Raw genomic sequence first — 21,726 nt, 5'->3', positions numbered from 1 at the left:
CCTCAGGTCCACCACCAGCTCTTTAGTCTTTTTCACATTAAGCTGCAGATGATTCTGCTCACGCCATGTGACAAAGTTTCCCACCGTAGCCCTGTATTCAGCCTCATCTCCCTTGCTGATGCATCCAACTATGGCAGAGTCATCAGAAAACTTCTGAAGATGGCAAGACTCTGTGTTGTAGTTGAAGTCCGAGGTGTAGGTGGTGAAGAGAAAGAAACACAGGACAGTCCCCTGTGGAGCCCCAGTGCTGCTACCCACTCTGTCTGACACACAGCAGTGTTTCATGTAGATGTGTGCAATGGTTGGGAGGGTTTTACCCGTAATGGACTGGGTTGAATCCATTACCTTCCATAGAATGTTCCGCTGAAAGGCGTTGATGTTCTCATGCCGGGCCACAATGCAGCCAGTCAGCACTCTTTCCACCACACATAGAACATAGAACATTACAGCACAGAAACAGGCCTTTTGGCCCTTCTTGGCTGTGCTGAACCATTTTTCTGCCTCGTCTCACTGACCTGCACCTGGACCATATCCCTCCATACCCCTCTCATCCATGTACCTGTCCAAGTTTTTCTTAAATGTTAAAAGTGAGCCTGCATTCACCACTTCAACTGGCAGCTCATTCCACATTCCCACCACTTTCTATGTGAAGAAGCTCCCCCTAATATTCCCTTTAAACTTTTCTCTTTTCACACTTAACCCATGTTCTCTGTTTTTTTTCTCCCCTAGCCTCAGTGGAAAAAGCCTGCTTGCATTCACTCTATCTAAACCCATCATAATTTTATACACCTCTATCAAATCTCCCCTCATTCTTCTATGCTCCAGGGAATAAAGTCCTAATCTATTCAACCTTTCTCTGTAATTCAGTTTCTCAAGTCCCGGCAACATCCTTGTAAACCTCCTCTGCACTCTTCCAACCTTTCAACTTTTAGGGAATTATGTATCCCTCTGTAGAAGTTTGCCAAGGTTTTCGATGACGTGCTGAATCACCGCAGACTCCTGAGGAAGTAGAGACGCTGTCGTCCTTCCTTCACAATTATATTATCAAAGTATGTGTGCAGTATTCAGCCCTGAGTTTCGTCTTCTCCACAGACAGTCACAAAGTAAAGAAACACCATGAACCCGTTCAGAGAAACTCATCAATTCCACCCAGCCCACACACAAAACAAAACAAATCGTGCAAATGGAAACAAAAAAGAAACAAGCAAGAGACACAAAATATGAAACACTAAATCAAAAGAGTCCATGCTTATTCATTTCAGCTCAGTTTTCATATCAGCAAGCTGCCCTGATTCAAAATCACCAAAATAGTAACCAAAAAAGACACGATCAGAAACCAGAAACACACCATAACATGAACTCCAGAGTCTAGGCCATAAATTTGGTCCATCAACATTTTCATCTGTCTGTCCCCACAAATGTTCTGCTGAGTATTTCCAGCAATTTACATTGTTAGTACTATCAATCCACTACTGGGCACATATTAAAGTGTCTACAAAGCTTATCATCAATTACTGTCAGAGTTCTTGTCACTGACCAAGCCTTTAATTATGTGATTTGCTCTTTCTCATGTCTTCCAGAAGTTTGTCTTCCTCACATTTTGTTCTTTAAGATTTTAATTGTTTAATTCTCTTTTGCTTTTGTTCCCAGAGAGGAAACGTGCTGCACTACAGCAACCCCTTCCTCCTCTTCGTCTTTCTCCTGGTCTTTACCGTAGCCACCATTATGCAGTGCTTCCTGCTGAGTGTGTTCTTCTCCAAGGCAAACGTGGCTGCTGCTTGCAGTGGGATCATTTACTTCAGCCTCTACCTGCCTCACATTCTCTGCTATGCTTGGCAGGACAGGATGACCAGAAATATGAAGTTGACAGTGGTGAGTTTAACAGAGTGAAATCCTTACCTCTTTGAATAGTCCAGCACTGGTTCACATTAACTAATAGATGAGGGCATTGCAAAGTGCATCTGTAATATTTTAATCAGGATTCTCACACCCAACTTAGACATTGAGTCACATTGGAGACCTTCATGAATTGCTTCAGCCATTAGAAAGATTCAAGATTGTCAAATGCCAGGTGTAAAGGAGAATGGAATAATTGTTATTCCAAATCCGATGCAGCACAAAAAAACACAAAGAAAAAGAACGGAATAGTCAAATTTTAAAAGCACAATAAACATAAATACATAAGATAGCTTATATTCATAGATTAATTGTATGTCCATAAAGTGATGGTGCACATAAGGTGCCCCTGATAATTTTATATTCTTCTATCAGGTCGACCCCTCAGAGCCTGATGCTCCAGAGATTGTCCAATCTCTCCATCAGCACAAAACCTAGCAGACACTACAGGGAACACCGAGGGGGTCAGAGGTTCCTCAGTGAGGTTGAGCAAACCCAAACTAACATTAGAAGTTGCTGCCATTATTACTGCAGAGGCAGGATATCTGAAGTGGCTGAATTCATTGCTCAATAGTGTATGCTACTGCGTCACTGTTCCGGGGACTGAGATTCGATCCTGACCTCTGGTGTTGTCTGTGGGGTGTTTCTACACTCTCCCTGTGACTGTATGGTTTTCCCTGGATTCCCCAGTTTCCTCACACTTACAAAACGTGCTATGGTCACTGTCTAAATTGTCCCCTAGTTCATTAAGAGGCAAGAGGACCACGTGAAAGTTAATAGGCACGTTTAAGAGAGAATGTGGTATTGCTACAGGAAAAATAAGGGTGGAAGAATGGGTCGGGCAAGATTGCCCGTTGGGATCCTGCATAGGCCAAGTGGCCGCCTTCTGGGCCATAATAAGAAAGAATCTTGAGAGCTGTAGCAAACTTACACAGAAGGCAAGTTGCTGCTGCTTGACTCTACTCTGTGTTTATCTGGAACACTCGAGAACACCATCATCATTGAGGGCATATTTTTCCACAACATCATTTAAAATCTCAGAAAGAGAATGGTAAAAGTTTGCGATGTGTAGCAATGACTTGGATGAAAATGTAGATGGGTAATTAGCAAGTGTGCAGGTGACACCAAGACTGACAGAGCTGTGGACAGTATCAAAGAATACAGCGTGATATAAATCAGCTACAGATAGGGGCCGAGAAGTGGCAGCTGGAGTTTAATCCAGGCAAGTGTTGGGAGCTGCATTTTGGGAGATCAAATGAAGAGAGAAAGTATACAGTTAATGGAAGACTCCTTAATAGCACTGAGGTACAGACGGATCTTGGGTCCATGTCCATAGTTTATTGAAGTGACTATGCAGGCAGATAAGGGGGTAAAGAAGGCCTATGGCAAGGTTCCCTTCATTGGTAGGGTGTCAAGTATAAAAGTAAGGAAGTCATGCTGTACCTGTACAAAACTTTAGTCAGACTGCGCTTGGAGTGTTGTGTGTTACAGGAGGAATGTGGAGACTATGGAGAGGGTGCAGAAGTGGCTTATAAAATGCTGCCTGGAGTAACGGACATGAGCTCTAAGGAAAGGTTGGACAAGCTTGGGTTGTTCTTCATAGAGCATCAGAGGCTGAGGAAAGGCCTGATGTGTGTTTCTATAAATGACAAGAAGCGTAGATAGGGTAAACAGCCTGAACCTATTCCTCAGCGTAGACTGTCAAACATCAGAGGACATGTCTTTAAGGCTAGAGAGGGTAAGTTTAAAGGTGATGTGAAGAGCAAGTTTTTTAAGCTGAGAGTGGTAGGTGCCTGGACTAGGATAACAGTGGTTGTATTAGAATCATGCACACTAGTGCAGTTTAAGAGGCTTTTAGAAAGACACATAAATATTTTGGAAGTGGAGTTGTGTTACTATTGCTGCACATAACAAGTTACAAAGGAAAGCTTGTCCTGTATATTGTTCATACAGATCAAATGATTACACAGTGCACTGAGGTAAATCAATAACAGAGTAATGTGTTACAGTTATAGAGAAAGAATAGTGCAGGTAGCTGATAAGGTTCAAGGTCAGGACAATGCAGATTGTGAGGTCAAGAATGGCCTGTTCAAGGTTGTACTGATAGATATTCTAAAAGCCTTCACTGTGGTTGTGTCAAAGGCAATTCGCTGTCGTTGAAGAGCACTGCGAAGGGTATAGATAGGGTAAATGCCAGCAGGTTTTTTATACTGCTGGGTGAGACACACACTGGGTTCAGACTGAAAGGGGAACAGGAGGAGAATTTCTTCATTCAGAAGTTGGTGAGAGTATGGAAGAGCTACCAGCAGAAGTGGTCAAGGAGGGCCTGATTTCAACATTTAAGGGTAGTTTGGATAAGTGCATGGATGGGAGGAGTACAAGGACAATGGTCCAGGTGCAAGTCATTGGGACTAGGCAGAATAATAACCTGGCAAGGACTAGATGGGCCTGACGGTCATGACTCTGTTCCGTAGTGCTCTATGTCTCTGTGCTGTGACCATCACCGAATTGTTGGTGTGTTTCTTGACATTTCAGAGCCTGTTGTCCCCAGTGGCCTTTGGGTTTGGATCGGAGTATCTATCCCGCTATGAGGAGCAGGGTGTGGGTCTACATTTGGGCAATATCCATGCCAGTCCTGTTGAAGGGGACGAGTATAGTATGCTGCTCTCCATCGCAATGATGCTCTTCGATGCTTTTCTGTACGGAATTCTCGCCTGGTACCTTGATGCCGTGTTTCCAGGTATGCTGACGTCAAGTGGGAGATAGAAATTGGTTTATTGGAGTTGATTTTTTTATTATCACATGTACCGAGATACAGTGAAAAGCTCGTCTTGCATCCCTTTCATACAGATCGAGTCATCACATCGTGCATTCAGTCAGTACAAGGGAAAAGAAAGCAGAAAACAGAACAAAGTGTTGCTCTTACAGAGAAAGTGCAGTGCAGGTAGACAATAAGGTCATAATAACGTAGATTGTGAAGTCAAAAGTCCAACTTGTCAAACTGGGAATCCATTAAATATTTTTACCACATATAGATTTTACAGGAGGTATCTATTTCATGAAGTCTCAAGATTTTGTTATAGTAATGATTTGCAAACAAATATTATTAATTCCACCTGTTATTCTAACGATATATCTCTTTATCCCTAAATTACATCTAAACCATAGAAGGGATCACAGTCTCTGCTACGTTTAACTGTTTAATTGCAGAAGCACTGTAGGTAACATTTAATAATCAAGTGTAATCATGATAATTTTTGAGAAGTGCAACCTTAATATCCTGCATTTTAATCTTATTTGTTTTCAATTGTAATACAATAAGCAAGAACAGGCACAATATGGTTATTTATCATAAGCACAAGGGTTTTTGCTGACGCTGGCAATCTTGAGCAACACACACACGAAAAGCTGGAGGAATTGAGCAAGTTGGACAGCGTCTATGGAGAGGAATGACTGTCAGCATTCCAGATGAGATTCTTCATCAGCCAGATGAAGGGTTGTTGGCTTAGTCCTTTACATGGACGTTGCCTGGCTTGTTGAGTTCCTTCAGCACATTGTGTGTGTTCCTCACGGTTATTTATCAGCCAGTTCATGGATTCATAACGGAACCTGTCAGATACTATGCAAGCAGGATACTAGGGGCAAGAGAATTGATGAGAGCCATCATGCAGGTTTCATAGATGCAAGGGGACTTCACAGGGGGACGTGCAAAATCCACATGGACAGCACTCTGGGTCAGGATTGAGTCCAGGTCACTGGAACTATGAGACAGCCACCATGTGAGGCCATAACTAAAGTATTTATTTTACATAGGAACACAGAAAACCTACAGCACAGTACAGGCCCGTCAGCCCACAATGCTGTGCCCAACATGTACTTATTTTAGAAATAACCTAGGGTTACCCGTAGTCCTCTATTTTTCTAAGCTCCATGTACCTAACCAGGAGTCTCTTAAAGGACCCTATTGTATCCGCCTCCACCACCGTCGCTGGCAGCCCATTCCACACTCTCACCACTCACTACATAAAAAATTACCCCTGACATCTCCTCTGTACCTCTTCTAAGCACCATAAGACTGTGCCCTGTCATGTTAGCCATTTAAACCCTGGGAAAAAGCCTCTTGACTATCCACACAATCAATGCCTTCATCATCTTATTCACCTCTATCAGGTCACCTCTCATCCTCTGCCTCTCCAAGGAGAAAAGGCCGAGTTCACTCAACCTATTCTCATAAGGCATGCCTCCCAATCCAGGCAACATCCCTGTAAATCTCCTCTGCACCCTTTCTATGGTTTCCACATCCTTCCTGTAGTGAGGCAACCAGAAATGAGCACAGTACTCCAAATGGGGTCTGATCAGGGTCCTATGTAGCTGCAATATTACCTCTCGGCTCTTAAACTCAATCCCACGATTGATGAAGGCCAATGCACCGTATGCCTTCTTAACCACAGAGTCAACCTGCGTAGCAGCTTTGAGTGTCCTATGGACTCGGACCCCAAGATCCCTCTGATCCTCCACACTGCCAAGAGTACTACCATTACTACTATATTCTGCCATCATTTTTGACCTACCAAAATGGACCACCTCACACTTACCTGGGTTGAACTCCATTTGCCACTTCTCAGCCCAGTTTTGCATTCTATCGATGTCCCGCTGTAACCTCTGACAGCCCTCCCCACTATCCACAACACCCCCAACCTTTGTGTCATCAGCAAATTTACTAACCTATCCCTCCACTTCCTCATCCAGGTCATTTGTAAAAATCACGAAGAGAAGGGGTATATGACCCATCTACAACCACTCTTGGCCTTCTGTGGGCAAGCCATGGGATCCACAAAGCAATGGATCCACAAAGCAATGTCCCCTTGGATCCCATGCCTCCTTACTTTCTCAATAAGCCTTGCATGGGGTACCTTATCAAATGCCTTCCTGAAATCCATATACACTACATCTACTGCTCTTCCTTCATCAATATGTTTAGTCACATCCTCAAAAAATTCAATCAGGCTCATAAGGCATGACCTGCCCTTTACAAAACCATGCTGACTATTCCTAATCATATTGTACCTCTCCAAATGTTCATAAGTCCTGCCTCTCAGGATCTTCTCCATCAACTTACCAACCACTGAGGTAAGACTCACTGGTCTATAATTTACTGGGCTATGTATTCTCACTTTCTTGAATAAGGGAACAACATCTGCAACCTTCCAGTCCTCCGGAACCTCTCCCGTCCCCATTGATGATGCAAAGATCATCGCCAGAGGCTCAGCAATCTCCTCCCTCACTTCCCGCAGTAGCCTGGGGTACATCCTGTCTGATCCTGGTGACTTATCCAACTTGATGCTTCCCAAAAGCTCCAGCACATCCTCTTTCTTAATATCTACATGTTCAAGCTTTTCAGTCCGCTGTAAGTCATCGCTACAATCACTAAGATCCTTTTCCATGGTGAATACTGAAGCAAAGTGTTCATTAAGTACCTCTGCCATCTCCTCTGGTTCCATACACACTTTTCCACTGTTACATTTGATTGGTCCTATTCTCTCACGTCTTATCCTCTTGCTTTTCACGTACTTGTAGAATACCTTGGGTTTTTCCTTAATCTTGCCCAGCAAGGCCTTCTATTGGCCACTTCTGGCTCTCCTAATTTCCTTCTTAAGCCCCTTTCTGCTAGCCTTATAATCTTCTCAGTCTCTATCATTACCTAGTTTTTTGAACCTTTCATAAGCTTTTCTTATCTACTTGACTAGATTTTCAACAGCCTTTGTACACCATGGTTCCTGTACCCTACCATCCTTTCCCTGTCTCATTGGAGCGTACCTATGCAGAACGACACACAAATATACCCTGAACATTTGCCACGTTTCTGCCATACATTTCCCTGAGAACATCTGTTCCCAATTTATGCTTCCCAGTTCCTTCCTGATATCCTCATATTTCCCCTTACGCCAATTAAATGCTTTCCTAACTTGTCTGTGCCTATCCCTCTCCAATGCCATGGTAAAGAGATAGAATTGTGATCTCCAAAATGCTCTCCCACTGAGAGACCTGACACCTGACCAGGTTCATTTCCCAATACCAGATCAAGTACAGCCTCTCCTCTTGTAGGCTTATCTACATATTGTGTCAAGAAACCTTCCTGAACACACTTAACAAACTCCACCCCATCTAAACCCTTTGTTCTAGGGAGATGCCAGTCAATATTGGGAAATTAAAATCTCCCATCACGACAACCCTTTTATGATTACACCTTTCCAGAATCTGTCTCCCTATCTGCTCCTCGATGTCCCTGTTACTATTGGACAGTCTATAAAAAACATTCCGTAGAGTTTTTGACCCCTTCCTGTTCCTAACTTCCCCCCACAGAGACTCCGTAGACAATCCCTCCATGACTTCCTCCTTTCCTACAGCCGTGACACTATCTCTGATCAGCAGTGCCACACCACCACCTCTTTTGCTTCCCTCCCTGTCCTTTCTGAAACATCTAAAGCCTGGCACTCTAAGAAACCATTCCTGACCCTGAGCCATCCAAGTCTCTGGAATGGCCACAACATCATAGCTCCAAGTGCTGATCCACTCTCTAAGCTCATCCGCTTTGTTCATAATATTCCTTGCATTAAAATAGACACATCTCCAACTGGCTATCCTCCTGCTCACACTGTCTGCAAGCTTTCTCTATTTGTGAGCCAACTGTCCCTTCTTCTGTCTTTCCCTCTCCCCAACAATTCTAGTTTAAACTCTCCCCAACAGCCTAAGCAAACCTCCCCACCAAGGTATTGTTCCCCCTCAGATTCAAGTGCAACTCATCCTTTTTGTACAGGTCACGTTTGCCCCAAAAGAAATCCCACTAATCGAGAAATCTGAATCCCTAACCCCTGCTCCAATCCCTCAGCTATTTCCTTTTACATTTGGGATCCTGGGTAACCTCCAATGAGTCTTGCTGTCTGAATCAGGAGACAGACTCTTTCAATTGAAAAGAACTGAATCCATGCTGGTCCAACCTGATGCAGGAACATCTCTCACCACAGAGACATATAGCACTATAATACAGAAACAGGTCCTTCCGTTCTTCTAGTCTGTGCCAAACTGTTATCCTGCCTTGTCCCATCACCATGCACCAGGACCTCCAATCCATGTACTTATCCAAACTTCTCTCAACTGAAACCACCCCACCCCCATCCATTTCCACTGACAGCTTGTTTCCACACTCTGAGTGAAGAGTTCTCCCTCAGGTTCCCCTTAAATATTTCACCTTTCACCCTTAACCTATCACCTCTCATTGTAGTCTTACCCAACCTCTGCAGATAGTGTCTATCTTATCTATGCCCCTTATCAAATCTCCCCTCGTTGTCCTACACAACAAGGAAAAAAATTCCTAACCTGAACCCTTTCCCTAAAACTCAGGCCCTCCAGAGACAACAACATTCTTGCAAATTTTCTCTGTACTCTTTCAATATTTTTGATATTTTCTTCGTAGGTATATAGGTGATCAAAACTGCACACAAGACTCCAAATTTGGCCTCACCAACATCTTATCCAACTTCAACAGCCAGGGAACTTAAATCGGAACTGTGACCATAAAGCTGCAATTACTTGTGTGACCCTTTGCCCTCCTGCACTGGTTCCCAAACTCCCAGCAACAATCAGTTTTTGTGACGTTTGGAATATCTGCCTCCCAGACTTCCCTCAGCTATGTAACTAAGTGCTGGCAGTCCCTCACGGAAATGCCGACATTCCTGGGGAAGTTGTGAGCCAATACAGGATTAAAGATTGCTTGCATTTCTATTTATCTGGAAAAAATAACTTTACCTCATCCCAACCTTCATGTCCTCAGGAGAAGCAAATTAAAGATGCCAGTTTCCTTTGGTAATGATGTCATTCCCATTGAAACCATATAAGAATATTTAATAATGGTATTCCAACAGGAGATTTGGTGGCATGATGATCATGACAGGTTGAATAGTTCACCTCATCTGTTCTTAATCAGTGTATTTTTCTTTCTTTTCTTTTTACAATATTTTTATTCAGAAAAAAAAGATTTACAGAGTGCAACACATAGATACATCTCAACATAACTTGTTCATATATTGTAATAAAATTGATCAAAATGTTATAGCATAACACGTAAAGGTATACCACTCTGTAATCAAAAATTTAAAGATAAGTCATACATCATATAATAAATTTTTTATATTAAAGCAAGTCAACCCCCTACCAACTACCAAAGAAAAAAGCTGATGGATGACAATGGATAATTAGAAAAAAAAACATATTCACTTAAGAAGAGGAGATAAAAAATATACATAAAAGTCTGTGCACTGTTAAACTTTATAAATTGGAAAAGTAATTTAGGAAAGGTCCCCAAATATCATAAAAAGATTGTTTTGAATTTAAGACTGAGCAGCGGATCTTTTCTAAATTTAAATAAGACATAATATCACGTAGCCATTGAAGATGTGTAGGAGGGGTAGACTCCTTCCATTTAAGCAAGATTGCTCTTCTTGCTAAAAGAGAGGTAAAAACTAAAACCTGTAGGTTAGGAGTATTTAAAGTTATATCTTCATTTGCAATAATACCAAACAAGGCAGTAAGGGGATTTGGGTCAAATTGGACCCTAAAAAGTTGAGAGAAGGTATGAAATATTTCCCGCCAAAACTTTTCAATTGTAGGGCAAAACCAAAACATATGAATGAAAGAGGCATCAGCAGAGTTGCATTTATTACAAAGTGGAGAAACATTCGGGTAAAAACTGGAGAGCTTCTGTTTAGAAATGTAAGCTCTATGAACCACTTTAAATTGTAGAAGAGAATGACGAGCACAGAAAGATGAATTATTAACCCGTTTAAGAATTTTATTCCATCCATCATCAGAAATCTGACAATTTAGGTCATCCTCCCAAGCTTTTTTTATTTTATCTAAAAAGTCTTGTCTAGAATCAATCAACAAGTTATAGATACCGGTAATAGAACCATTAACAAAAGGTTTTAAATTTAAAAGATCGTCCAGTAAATTTTTATCAGGACCTATAGGAAAAGTAGCTAACTGGAAACGTAGAAAATCTCTAATTTGAAGGTATCTTTGAAGGTATTTTTAAAAAGAAAGGAAGAAAATTAGATTTTAAGAAGGATTAGCTTTATTTGTCATATTACATCCCATGTCAAATCATATCATCAAGGATTATGCTGAGCACTGCCAGTGTCACCTCCCTTTCAGTGCCAATGTAGCATGCCCACAATTCGCTAACCCAACACGGTAGCACAGCACTGTTATAGCTTGGGGAGCCGGAGTTCAAATCCAGCGTCCTCTGCAAGAAGGTTTGTACGTTCTTCTTGTGAGCACTTCAGTTTCCTTTGGTAGCTCCCACAGTCCAGAGTTGTCGCAGCTAGTAATTTACTTGATCATTGTAAACTGTCCTGTGATTACACTAGGGCTAAATCAGTGGGCTGCCGGGCAGCGCGGCTCAGAGAGCCTGAAGGGCCCGTTCCGCGCTGTACCTCTAAATAAATAAATATGTCTTTGGACTGTGGGAGGAAACTGGAGAACGTGGAGGAAACCCACAGGGTTGACTGTACAAACTACTTACAGATAGCAGCAGGTACTGAACCACAGTCTTACAGCTGGAACTGTCATAGTGTTACTCTAACAGCATTAAAAAAACATTGTATTGTATAGAGTCCTGAAGAAGTATCTTACTAGTCTGTGCATACTACTGGCTGTGTCGTGAAAAAGGCATAACAGTGCCTCTTTCACTTCAGATGATTGAAGAAGTTTGGTATGGCCCACCAAATCCGAAGAATTTTCTATAGGGGCATGATTGAGAGCATCCTGACAGGCTGCATCACTGCCTGGTACGGGAACTGTACTTCTCTCAATCGCAGGACTCTGCAGAGAGTGCTGCAGGCAGCCCAGCACATCTGTAGATGTGAACTTCCCACTATTCAGGACATTTACAAAGATAGGTGTGTAAAAAGGGCCTGAAGGATCATTGGAGATCCAAGTCACCCCAACTACAAACTGTTCCAGCTGCTACCATCCAGGAAACAGTACCACAGCATAAAAGCCAGGACCAACGGGCTCTGGGACAGCTTCTTCCACCAGGCCATCAGACTGATTAATTCACGCTGACACAACTGTATTTCTATGCTATGTTGATTATCCTGTTGTACATAACATTTATTATAAATTACTATAATTGCACATTTGACGGAGATGTAACGTAAAGATTTTTACTCCTCATGTATATGAAGGATGTAAGTAATAAAGTCAATTCAATTCGTTTCAGCCCCAAAGGTCCACTGTCTACTCTTTTCCATAGATACTTCCTGGCCTGCTGAGTTCTTCCAGCACTCTGAGCATGAAACTTTATATATTTATAATGTTAAGCAACACACACAAAATGCTGGAGAAACACATCAGGTCAGGCAGCACCTACGGAGATGAATAAACAGTCGACGTTTCAGGCTGAGACCCTTATTTGGGACCTGAAGGAGGGTCTGGGCCCGAAACGTTGACAGTTAATTACTTTCCATAGATGCTGCCTCACCTGTTGGGGGTTCCTCCAGTGTGTTGTGTGCGTTGCTTTGGATTTCCAGCATCTGCAGACTTTCTCCTGTTTATTTTTATAATGTTCTTGTATTTGGGGATGATGGAAAATTTGAAGTTTGCCTCACAATTGCCATTGCTGACACTAGCATTTAACTCCAGAGTTAAGTGACACACACAAAATGCTGGTGGAACACAGCAGCCCGGACAGCATCTACAGGGAGAAGCGCTGTTGATGTTTTGGGCCGAGACCCTTTGTCAGGAGTCCTAGATGCTGCTTGGTCTGCTGTGTTCCACCAGCATTTTGTGTGTGTTGCTTGAATTTCCAGCATCTGCAGATTTCCTCGTGTTTGCTTTGCCAGCATTAAGTATTTAATTTTGTGGCATGTGGCCAAGTGGTTAAGGAGTTGGACTAGCGATCTGAAGGTCATGAGTTCGAGTCCCAGCCGAGGCAGCGTGTTGTGTCCTTGAGCGAGGCACTTAACCACCCATTGCTCTAGTCCACCCAGCTGAAAATGGGTACCAGCAAAATGCTGGGGGTTAACCTTGTGATAGACTGTCATCCTATCTGGGGTGGGGGGGGGGGGGGGGAGTCTTGTACAGTTGCTTCACGCCACAGAAACCGGCATAAGCACCGGCTCTGATGAGCCTATAAGGCTCAGGACAGACTTAACTTTAAGTATTTGAATAATTGGATTCGAGTTTTGGATCAATCGTCCTTACCTTTAGACACCAGTACGGTAGTCTAACCACTGTGTTTCTGTGGCAATATTAATCGCTATTCAGAGGTAATATAGCCCAGAACACTGTATCTATGCTTTAACTCACCTCGTGCTTCTTTTCTGTTCTTTAGGCCAGTACGGAGTACCAGCACCCTGGTATTTTCCACTGCAGATTTCTCACTGGGTTGGTGCTGAAAAGCCCCAAGCCGCAGCAGAAGGTGAGTTATTTATAAACCGAGAAGCCATTTTTCCCGATCGTGTTTCCCCCCCTGTTGTAGCTGATATGGATTACAGGAGTATGTCTGAGACAGTCGGAGTGGGTACCCTGTGATTACTTAACTAGATCACATCTGGCTTTGTGAAGGCAGAATTCTCCACTTAAAAGTGTCTGAAAACTTAGCCAGTTCTTTCCTATTATTACCAGAGACTTAAAAGAGACTCGGCATGCTGTCTATACTCTTGTTAAAATTAAAGCCTTGTGCTGACTGCATTTAAAGTTACATCAATGCACAACTTCAATGGTGTTTTCGTTACAATGGCAAACTGCCAAGTTATCATGGGCGGCAGTATAATGGCTCAGTGTTGAATGGGCAGCGCTGGATGTGACAGGAATGAGCTTGTGTACAATTCACCTTCATTGTCATGATGCAGCCAAGGATACAAAATAAATAATTCCATAAAAACGTACAAAATAGAAGCCATGTTTGGCTATACTGCCTCTGAGCCTGTAGGATTACCCATGAATTTACAGTTCAGTAAGTTCATGAGTGGTCCAATACCTCAGGCATACGTTCCCAACTGATTCTCTTATGCTGCAAGTGCAAATATTAACTTGAGTATCCACAGCACTCCTGGCCAGAGCAAGTTCTGAGTAAAGATATCTTCAGGTGAGATAGTAGGAAAAGATTTAGGCGTATTTGATATGAAATATTTTGGGCGGCACGGTAGCACAGTGCTTTACAGTACAGGTGGCCCAGGTTCAATTCCTGCCACTGCCTGTAAGGAGCTTGTACGTTCTCCCCATGACCACGTGGGTTTCCTCCGGGTGCTCCAGTTTCCTCCCACAATCCAAAGACGTGCCAGTTGGTAGGTTGATTGGTCGTTGTAAACTGTCTCGTGATTGGGCTGGGATTAAGTTGGGGGGATTGCTGGGCGGCACAGCTCTAAGGACTGGTAGGGCCAACTCCATGCTGTATCTAATAAATAAATAAAAATGAAGTCCGATAGCGGTCAAGCCCTTATCCAGAATCAGAATCAGTTTATTCAAGAATATTATCTCAGGGCGGTTACTTTAGTTAATCCTGAGGCTAAATATTAATGAATTTAGGCCATAATGTCAACAGTCTTCTTATCTCAGACTCCTTATCCAGAGATTATGTCCCTACGTTCCAGATTCTCCAGACTTCAGTGTCAACTCAAAAACATTCCTTCACAATCCCGTTCCTTATTGCCATCCAGCCTAATTATGAAGGCTTCCGTGCTGGCTCAGTGTTGTTTTCCGATGGAGAGATAACTTTGGAAATTTAACAGGTAAATTCTGCCACGTGATCAGTGTCTTCAGATTAGCTAAAGTAACTGCCCCAGTATTATATTCCTGAGTGAAGTAATTCTTTGTAAAGTGCTGCCAGTGTGGATTAATTTAGTTGGGACACATTGTAAGCTATTTCATCATAAGCTATTGTATCCCAGTTTGCACCCGAAGTGAGCATGAATCAAAATTTACTTTTAATCCTTGCTAAGACAAAAATGAATTGAAAGGAGCTGTGAAAGAGCCTGAGAAGGTGGAGAAGCCTGTGGAGGCAAAGGAAGAGAAACCAGCAGAGAACACAGCAGAGCAGGTGTCAGACAAACCCGGGGATGGCGACAAGCCGAAGGACGGCAAGAAGATTTGCAAACTAAAGGAAAAAGAGGTGAAGGAGCAGCTTGAGAAGGAGAGGCAGGCGAAGGAGAGACTTGAGAAGGAAAAGCAGGAGAAGGAAAGGCAAGAGAAGGAAAAGCAGGAGATGGAAAGGCTGGAAAAAGAAAGGCAGGAGAAGGAGAAGGAAAAGGAAAAAATCAACCCTGGTAATAACTCAAATCTGTAACGTTTTAAAATCAGCTTTACAGCACTCCATGATGTTGACTATGTCTGTCTTTATCTGTTGGCAGTGACAGCAGCAATGGCAGGAAACCCTCTCTATGAGTTGGAGCCTTCGAGTCTGACTCTGGGAGTGTCCGTTCAGAACCTGGTGAAGACTTTTGGTGAGGGACAGAAGCCAGCCGTAGATGGGCTGAGCATTAACTTCTTTGAAGGGCAGATCACTTCCTTTCTGGGTCACAACGGAGCTGGAAAAACCACCACAATGTAAGAGCTTGTGTTCTATTTGTTGCAACAATGAAAGTAATCACTGCCCAGCGAAAATATGGAAACAAGCCAGGCTCATGCAGCTCTGTTTACATCCCTGCTCAAGTCAAAGGCAGTAGAATAAAGGGCTGTTGGCCATCTGCACAGTGAAAATAATTGCTCTGCACAATGGCTCTTCTGTAACTATTGAAAATCTGTCATATGTTACCGAGCAGTATCAGTAGAACATGACTTGCTACTGACCACATGCAAAGGGGTTGCATTTGAGTTCCTGGGACCCAAACGAGCAACAAAAGATTGTGAGAGGAGGGCTGAACAGAACAAGGGCAAGTACGAAGGGGTATAGAAAAGCAAAAACAATTGACCAATATTTCCTGTTACTTGGACAGTATGTTTTACTGGAAGGAGTTTCAGTAAAATTCTCTTCAGCATTAATCCTCTCTACAGTTTAGTGCAGATAATTTGCTAATTTACTGTAGTCACCCAGTTCAATGTAAACCTTGGGAAGCTAGGCATTCTCTGTCCAAGGAGCACACGTGGCCAATCACTGAACTAGAACAACAGCTGCTGCTGAAATTATCTCGAGCATTCGGCAAACACGTTCCATCTGAGTCGTTCACTTGCCTTCTCCCAAACACCAGGCACCGAGCTCCAGCTCCGGCTCTTCTGAGTTAAACTTTTCAGAAACCAGGAGCAGGAAAGTTCCTTATGTCTTTGTTGTTTTGTGTACACCCTATGTCAGATTGGACTGCACCTTAAAAGATAATTTTAAAAAACAGGAGTGCAGGGGTACAAATTAAACGGGGTGAAGTATATTCAGTTTTCCAAGAAGTTTAAAAGCAAGAGAAAATCTGCAGATGATGGAAATCAAGGTAACACACACAAAATACTGGAGGAACTCAGCGGGTCAGGCAGCATCTATGGAAATGAACAAACGGTCGATGTTTCAAGCTGAGACCCTTCATCAGGACGGGATAAAAGAGATGAGAAGTCAGAGTAAGAAGATGAGGGGAGGGGAGGAAGGAGTCACTCAATAACTGCTATATAATAATAGAGTCAAAGAGAAGTACAGGATCAAAATGGTCCCTTTGGCCCGTCCCTTTGCCTATCTATACTGATCTAATCAGCCAGCATTAGGCTCCTATCTGTCTATTTCTTCCCAATCCAAGTACCTGTCCAAATGCCCCTTAAATGTATTTGGCTCCACCATCTCTTCTGTCCACTCATTCCATATAATAACTGCCCTCTGACTGGAAAATCTTCCCCTTCAGATCTCATTTAATTTTCTCTCCTCTCATTTTAAACCTACTGTATGCCTCTCTTTAGACTCTCTTACCCCATGAAAAAGACTCAAATGATCCACCCTATCCATGCCCCTCATAATCTTATAAACCTCTATAAGGTTTTAAATTCAGACGTCCCTCTTTCTTATCCAAGTCACTTATAGGGTACCTATGAAATAACGCCAAGGACCCAGCATTAATCCCTGTATTACCCACTGGTGACAGGTGTCCTGTCAGAAAAGCAACTCCCTACCATTGCATTCTGTCTTCAATTACCAAACCAATCTTGGATCCAATTTGGCAACATGTCTCTCCCTCTCTCACCTTAGCTTCTTACACGTCCCTCACCCCCTGTGACGCTTCTCCTCCTTCCCTCTCTATGGTCTTCTACCCTCTCCTATCAGACTCCCCCTTCCCCAGCCCTTTATCTCTCCCACCAATCGGCTTCCCAGCTATTTACTTCATGCCTCCCCCTCTCTCGGTTTCACCTATCACCTGTCCCCTCCTACTTCTTCCTTTCCTCCTCCCACCTTCTTATTCTGGCTTGCTCCCCCTTCCTTTCCAGTCCCGATGAAGGGTCTCTGCGCAAACCGTCGACTGTTAGTTCCTTGCTAGAATCCATGTATACCAGATCTACTACTCTGCCTTCATCAGCTTCCTTCAGTACTTCCTCAAAAATCCAGAGCCAGGGCTTTCCCTGTACAGAACCACGTTGACTTCCACCAATCAGTCCCTGCCATTCCAAATGAACATAAATCCCGTCCCTGAAATGAGATTCAGCATTGTACTAAGTAAGTGTTTATTAAATAAAAGATAACTTGAATTGCTGTAATAATGAGATTTATCCCTGGGATAAAACAATTTCAGACTCTAACAAGTTTACCAAAACTTAAAAGGTCCAAGTAAGGAAAACAAGAAATTAATAACAAGCATTTAAATAAAACCCGCCGTGCCCTTGTGTCATACCAAAGCACCTTCACGCGAATAATGAGAGGGATATAAGAGACAACAGAAAAATAGACTGTCAGTACACAGTTTATTTATCTGATCACATAATGGAATTGAAATGCGTCTCAAGAAGTGACCTATCATAGACAGGCAATGAATGAAGAGATACACACTGTTGGTTAAAGCTGCACACTGATGTTAAGATTTATTATATGCTGCCCTAAAGTGGTTAGCTGACATTTATAGCTGGAGCCGAAGCTCATATTTTCAAATTATTGATCTGAATTAAAATCCAGAGTTTCAGAAAAAACTAAAATAATTTTAATTGGATAATTGAGTAAACATAGCTGCAGGGAGTCAGCATCAGCGTGTATTCACTGGAACATGGTTGTTTAACTTGCAGCATGGTAGTGCAGCAGGTAGAGTAACACTTTACAGTGTCATCTGTAAGAGCACGGTGCAAGGAGTTTGGATGTTCTCCCTGTGACCGTGTGGGTTTCCTGCAAGTCATTGAGTTATAGAAACATGGAAAATTACAGCACGGAAACAAGCCCTTCAGCCCATTTGTGCCGAACCATTTAAACTGTCTACTCCCGTCAACCTGGGCCATAGCCGTCAATACCCCTATTGTCCTTGTATCTATCCAAGCCTCTCTTAAACATTGAAATCGAGCTCAGATGCACCACATTCATTGGCAGCTGGTTCATCTTTCTCACAACCCTCTGAGTGAAGGAGTTTCCCCTCATGTTTCTTTTAAACTTCTCAACTTTCACCCTTAACTCATGATCTCTAGTTGTAGTCTCACCCAACCTCAGTGGAAAAAGCCTACTTGCATTTACCCTATCTATACTCCTCATAATTTTGTATACCTCTGTCAAATCTCCTCTCAATCTTCAAGTCGCAACCTATTCAATCTTATAGCTCAGGTCCTCCAATACCAACAACATCCTTGGAAATTTCCTCTGTACTCTTTCAACCTTACCTATATCTTCCCTGTAGGTAGGTGACCAAAATTACATACAATATTCCAAATTAGGCTTCATCAACATCTTACACAACTTCAACATAACATCCCATCTCCTGTACTCAATACTTTAATTTCAATGAATTATGGCCCTGAATTCCCAGAGCCCTTTGTTCTACCACACTCCTCAATGCCCTACAGTTCACTGTGTAAGGCCTACACTGGATGGTCCTACCAAAGTGCAACACCTGCATTAAAAACCATCTGCCATTTTTCAGCCCAATTTTTTCAGTTAGTCCAGATGCTGTTGCAGGTCACAATAGTCTTCCTTGCTGTCCACTATAGCCCCATTCTTGGTGTCAATACAAAATTTGTTGATCGAGTTAACCGCATTATCATCCAGATCATTGATATAGATGTCAAACAATGATGGACCCAGCACCGATCCCTGCGGAACTCCACTAGTCACAGGCCTTCAGTCAGAAAGTCAACCATCTACAACCATCCTCTGCCATCTCCCACAAAGCCAATATCTAATCCAATTTACTACCTTATCTCGAATGCCAAGCAACTGAAACTTCTTGACCAACCTCCTATGTGGGACTTTGTCAAATCCCTTGTTAAATTCAATGTAGACAACATCTGCTGCCTTGCCCTCATCAACTTTCCTTGAAAAACCCTATAAGATTGGTTGGACATGACCTACCAAGCAGGAAGCCATGCTGACCATCCTTAATCAGTCCATGTATATCTCTTATATTTGGTCTCAGAATATCTTCCAATTATTTTCCCACTACTGATGTCAGGCTCACTGACCTATAATTTTTTAGTTTACCCTTAGAGCCTGTCTTAAACAGCAGAACAACATTAGCTATCCTCCAATCCCTTGGTACCTTTCACTACGGATGATTTAAATATCTTTGCTAGGGCCCCTGTGATGTCTTCACTTGCGGCCCACAAAGTCTGAAGGGCAAAAACCTTGTTAGGCCCTAGGGATTTATCCACCCTAATCTGCCTCTGCTTTCCTCCCACATTCCAAAGACTTACAGGTTAGGGTTAGTAAGATGTGGACATGCTACATTGGCGCCGGAAGCATGATGATACTCAAGGGATGCCTCAGCATCCTTTCTTGCAGAGGATATATTTCACGGTATCTTTCAATGTACACGTGACAAATAAAGCTAATCTCATTCTCCACACAGCAAGTGGCACTTTCTTCTTCTTTGTACAGTGTACGTAGGTTAATAACCACCCAGTCTTGACTTAAGGATCTAGAATTCATTCATCAGTCATTAGGTTGACCATCCTGCTCCAACCAACAAGTTAACACTTTGAAGGAAGTTGCTGTTAATGGTGTCCTTGTTCAGCAGTTTTTCTTCTCTCTCAAAAACTAAGTCCAGTCAATGTGAGGTGAGTTTATTGTTATCTACACAAGTGCAGTGAGGTTCAGGCACATTGAAAATATTGCTTGCTGCAGGATGCAGGTTCAGACAGCACACAGAACGTAAACTGGACAAAAATTATACAAGACAGTGAAGGAAGCAAAGCAAGACTTTAGTGCAAGAGGTGTTCCCGTGCTGAAGCAGTCAACTTTATGCTGAAGCCAAACTGCCATTCCAGTTCATGTAATTGAGTGATGTGTAATGCAGCGGAGAATGAAAGGTAGCAGAACATGACCCCAGTCTTGCTTACTAGCAGCCCCGCTCCCCACCTCTTATTGTCTGTGCTGGGTTAGCTGGTTTAACAGATAGTTTAGTCTCCTCCTCCTACCCACCTTCAAGTTTCTCCTCTTTACTTCCCCATCCCCCGGCCCCTGACACACCCCCTCTTCCCTGATCTCTGCTATTCTGGAGGTGAGTGTTTGTCAAGGATGCGTGAAGGTCCAGTTGTAGTTTGTCTGTGGGGCTACTGATATGGAAACAACCTGGCCACCCTTGTTATTCATGGTTCACACTGAAGTGGCTTCCTTGGCAACATGCTGGGGACGGAGCAGGTGGACAGAAGCGTCAGCATAATCAGGAAGGACGAAGAACTTGTCAAAAGGAGCTTTAGCATTCCAAACTATTTCCTACAGGAGCAAACAGTACTGATTGCAAGATGTCTCTGATGGATTGCAAGTGCCTTATAATAACAATCGAATTTCCGTAAAGTTGTGTAATTACTTCTTAAGATGTGCAACAGCTTTTCCACGTGTGCTCAGTTTTCAAAGTGGATGATATTATGTCTGCCAGGTCTAATGAACTTCTCCCTCTGTTTAATAGGTCAATGCTGATCGGTTTATTTCCACCCACATCCGGTACTGCATTTATTAACGGCAAGGACATCCGCACAGAAATTGAAGCTATTCGACAGGACATCGGCATATGCCCCCAGCACAACATCTTGTTCAATAAGTAAGCAGAATATCTCAACAGATCTGGATGCACAGTTCTGGTCGCCCCACTATAGGAAGGATGTTGAGACTATAGAAATGGTGCAGAAAAGGTTTACCAGGATGCTGCCTGGTTTAGAGAGCGTGTGCTATCATGAAAGGCTGGATAAACTTCAGTTCTTTTCTCTGGAGCACCAGAGGCTGAAGGGGAGAACTGATAGAGCTTTAAAAGTTTATGAGTGCCACAGACAGAGTGGACCATATCCCTCCAAGCCCCTCTCTTCCATACACCTATCCAAACTTCTCTTCAATATTGCAGTTGAATCCGTATCTGCCACTTGCACAGGCCTCATGTTCCACACTCACTGCACCCTCTGAGTGAAGTTCCCCTTAAATGCTTCACCTTTCACCCTAAACCTATGACCTGTATTTCTAGTCTCGCCTAATCTGAGGGGAAAAAGCCAGCTTGCATTCTAAACCCCTCAAAATTTTGTATTCCTCTGTAAGAACACATCTTGGTCACCTCTGCTCCAGGGAATAAAGTCCTAACCCATTCAACCTTTCCCTATACTCTGGTCCTCAAGTCCTGGCTACATCTGTGTAAATGATTGTGAAGTTTAGTACAATATAGTACATTTTGGGAAGAAGAAATGGAAGGT

General features: G+C 42.9%; 1 protein-coding gene across 3 annotated transcripts in view; it reads left to right on the top strand.

The window, feature by feature from the left end:
* The window catches only part of abca4b (ATP-binding cassette, sub-family A (ABC1), member 4b), a 184,462-nt gene that overhangs the window by 65,612 nt on the left and 97,124 nt on the right, over window positions 1-21,726 (top strand). For all 3 annotated transcript variants that reach the window (XM_073062717.1, XM_073062716.1, XM_073062715.1), the window contains exons 16-21: window positions 1,651-1,872; window positions 4,432-4,636; window positions 13,289-13,375; window positions 14,898-15,221; window positions 15,306-15,501; window positions 20,958-21,089. In XM_073062717.1, the coding sequence (XP_072918818.1) occupies window positions 1,651-1,872; window positions 4,432-4,636; window positions 13,289-13,375; window positions 14,898-15,221; window positions 15,306-15,501; window positions 20,958-21,089 (1,166 nt within the window). The remainder of the gene's footprint in view (window positions 1-1,650; window positions 1,873-4,431; window positions 4,637-13,288; window positions 13,376-14,897; window positions 15,222-15,305; window positions 15,502-20,957; window positions 21,090-21,726) is intronic.

This window comes from Hemitrygon akajei, chromosome 12, assembly GCF_048418815.1.
Source record: "Hemitrygon akajei chromosome 12, sHemAka1.3, whole genome shotgun sequence".
Classification (NCBI taxonomy): domain Eukaryota; kingdom Metazoa; phylum Chordata; class Chondrichthyes; order Myliobatiformes; family Dasyatidae; genus Hemitrygon; species Hemitrygon akajei.
The sequence above is the reverse complement of the archived record's forward strand: the minus strand, read 5'-3'. Positions and strand labels throughout refer to the sequence as shown.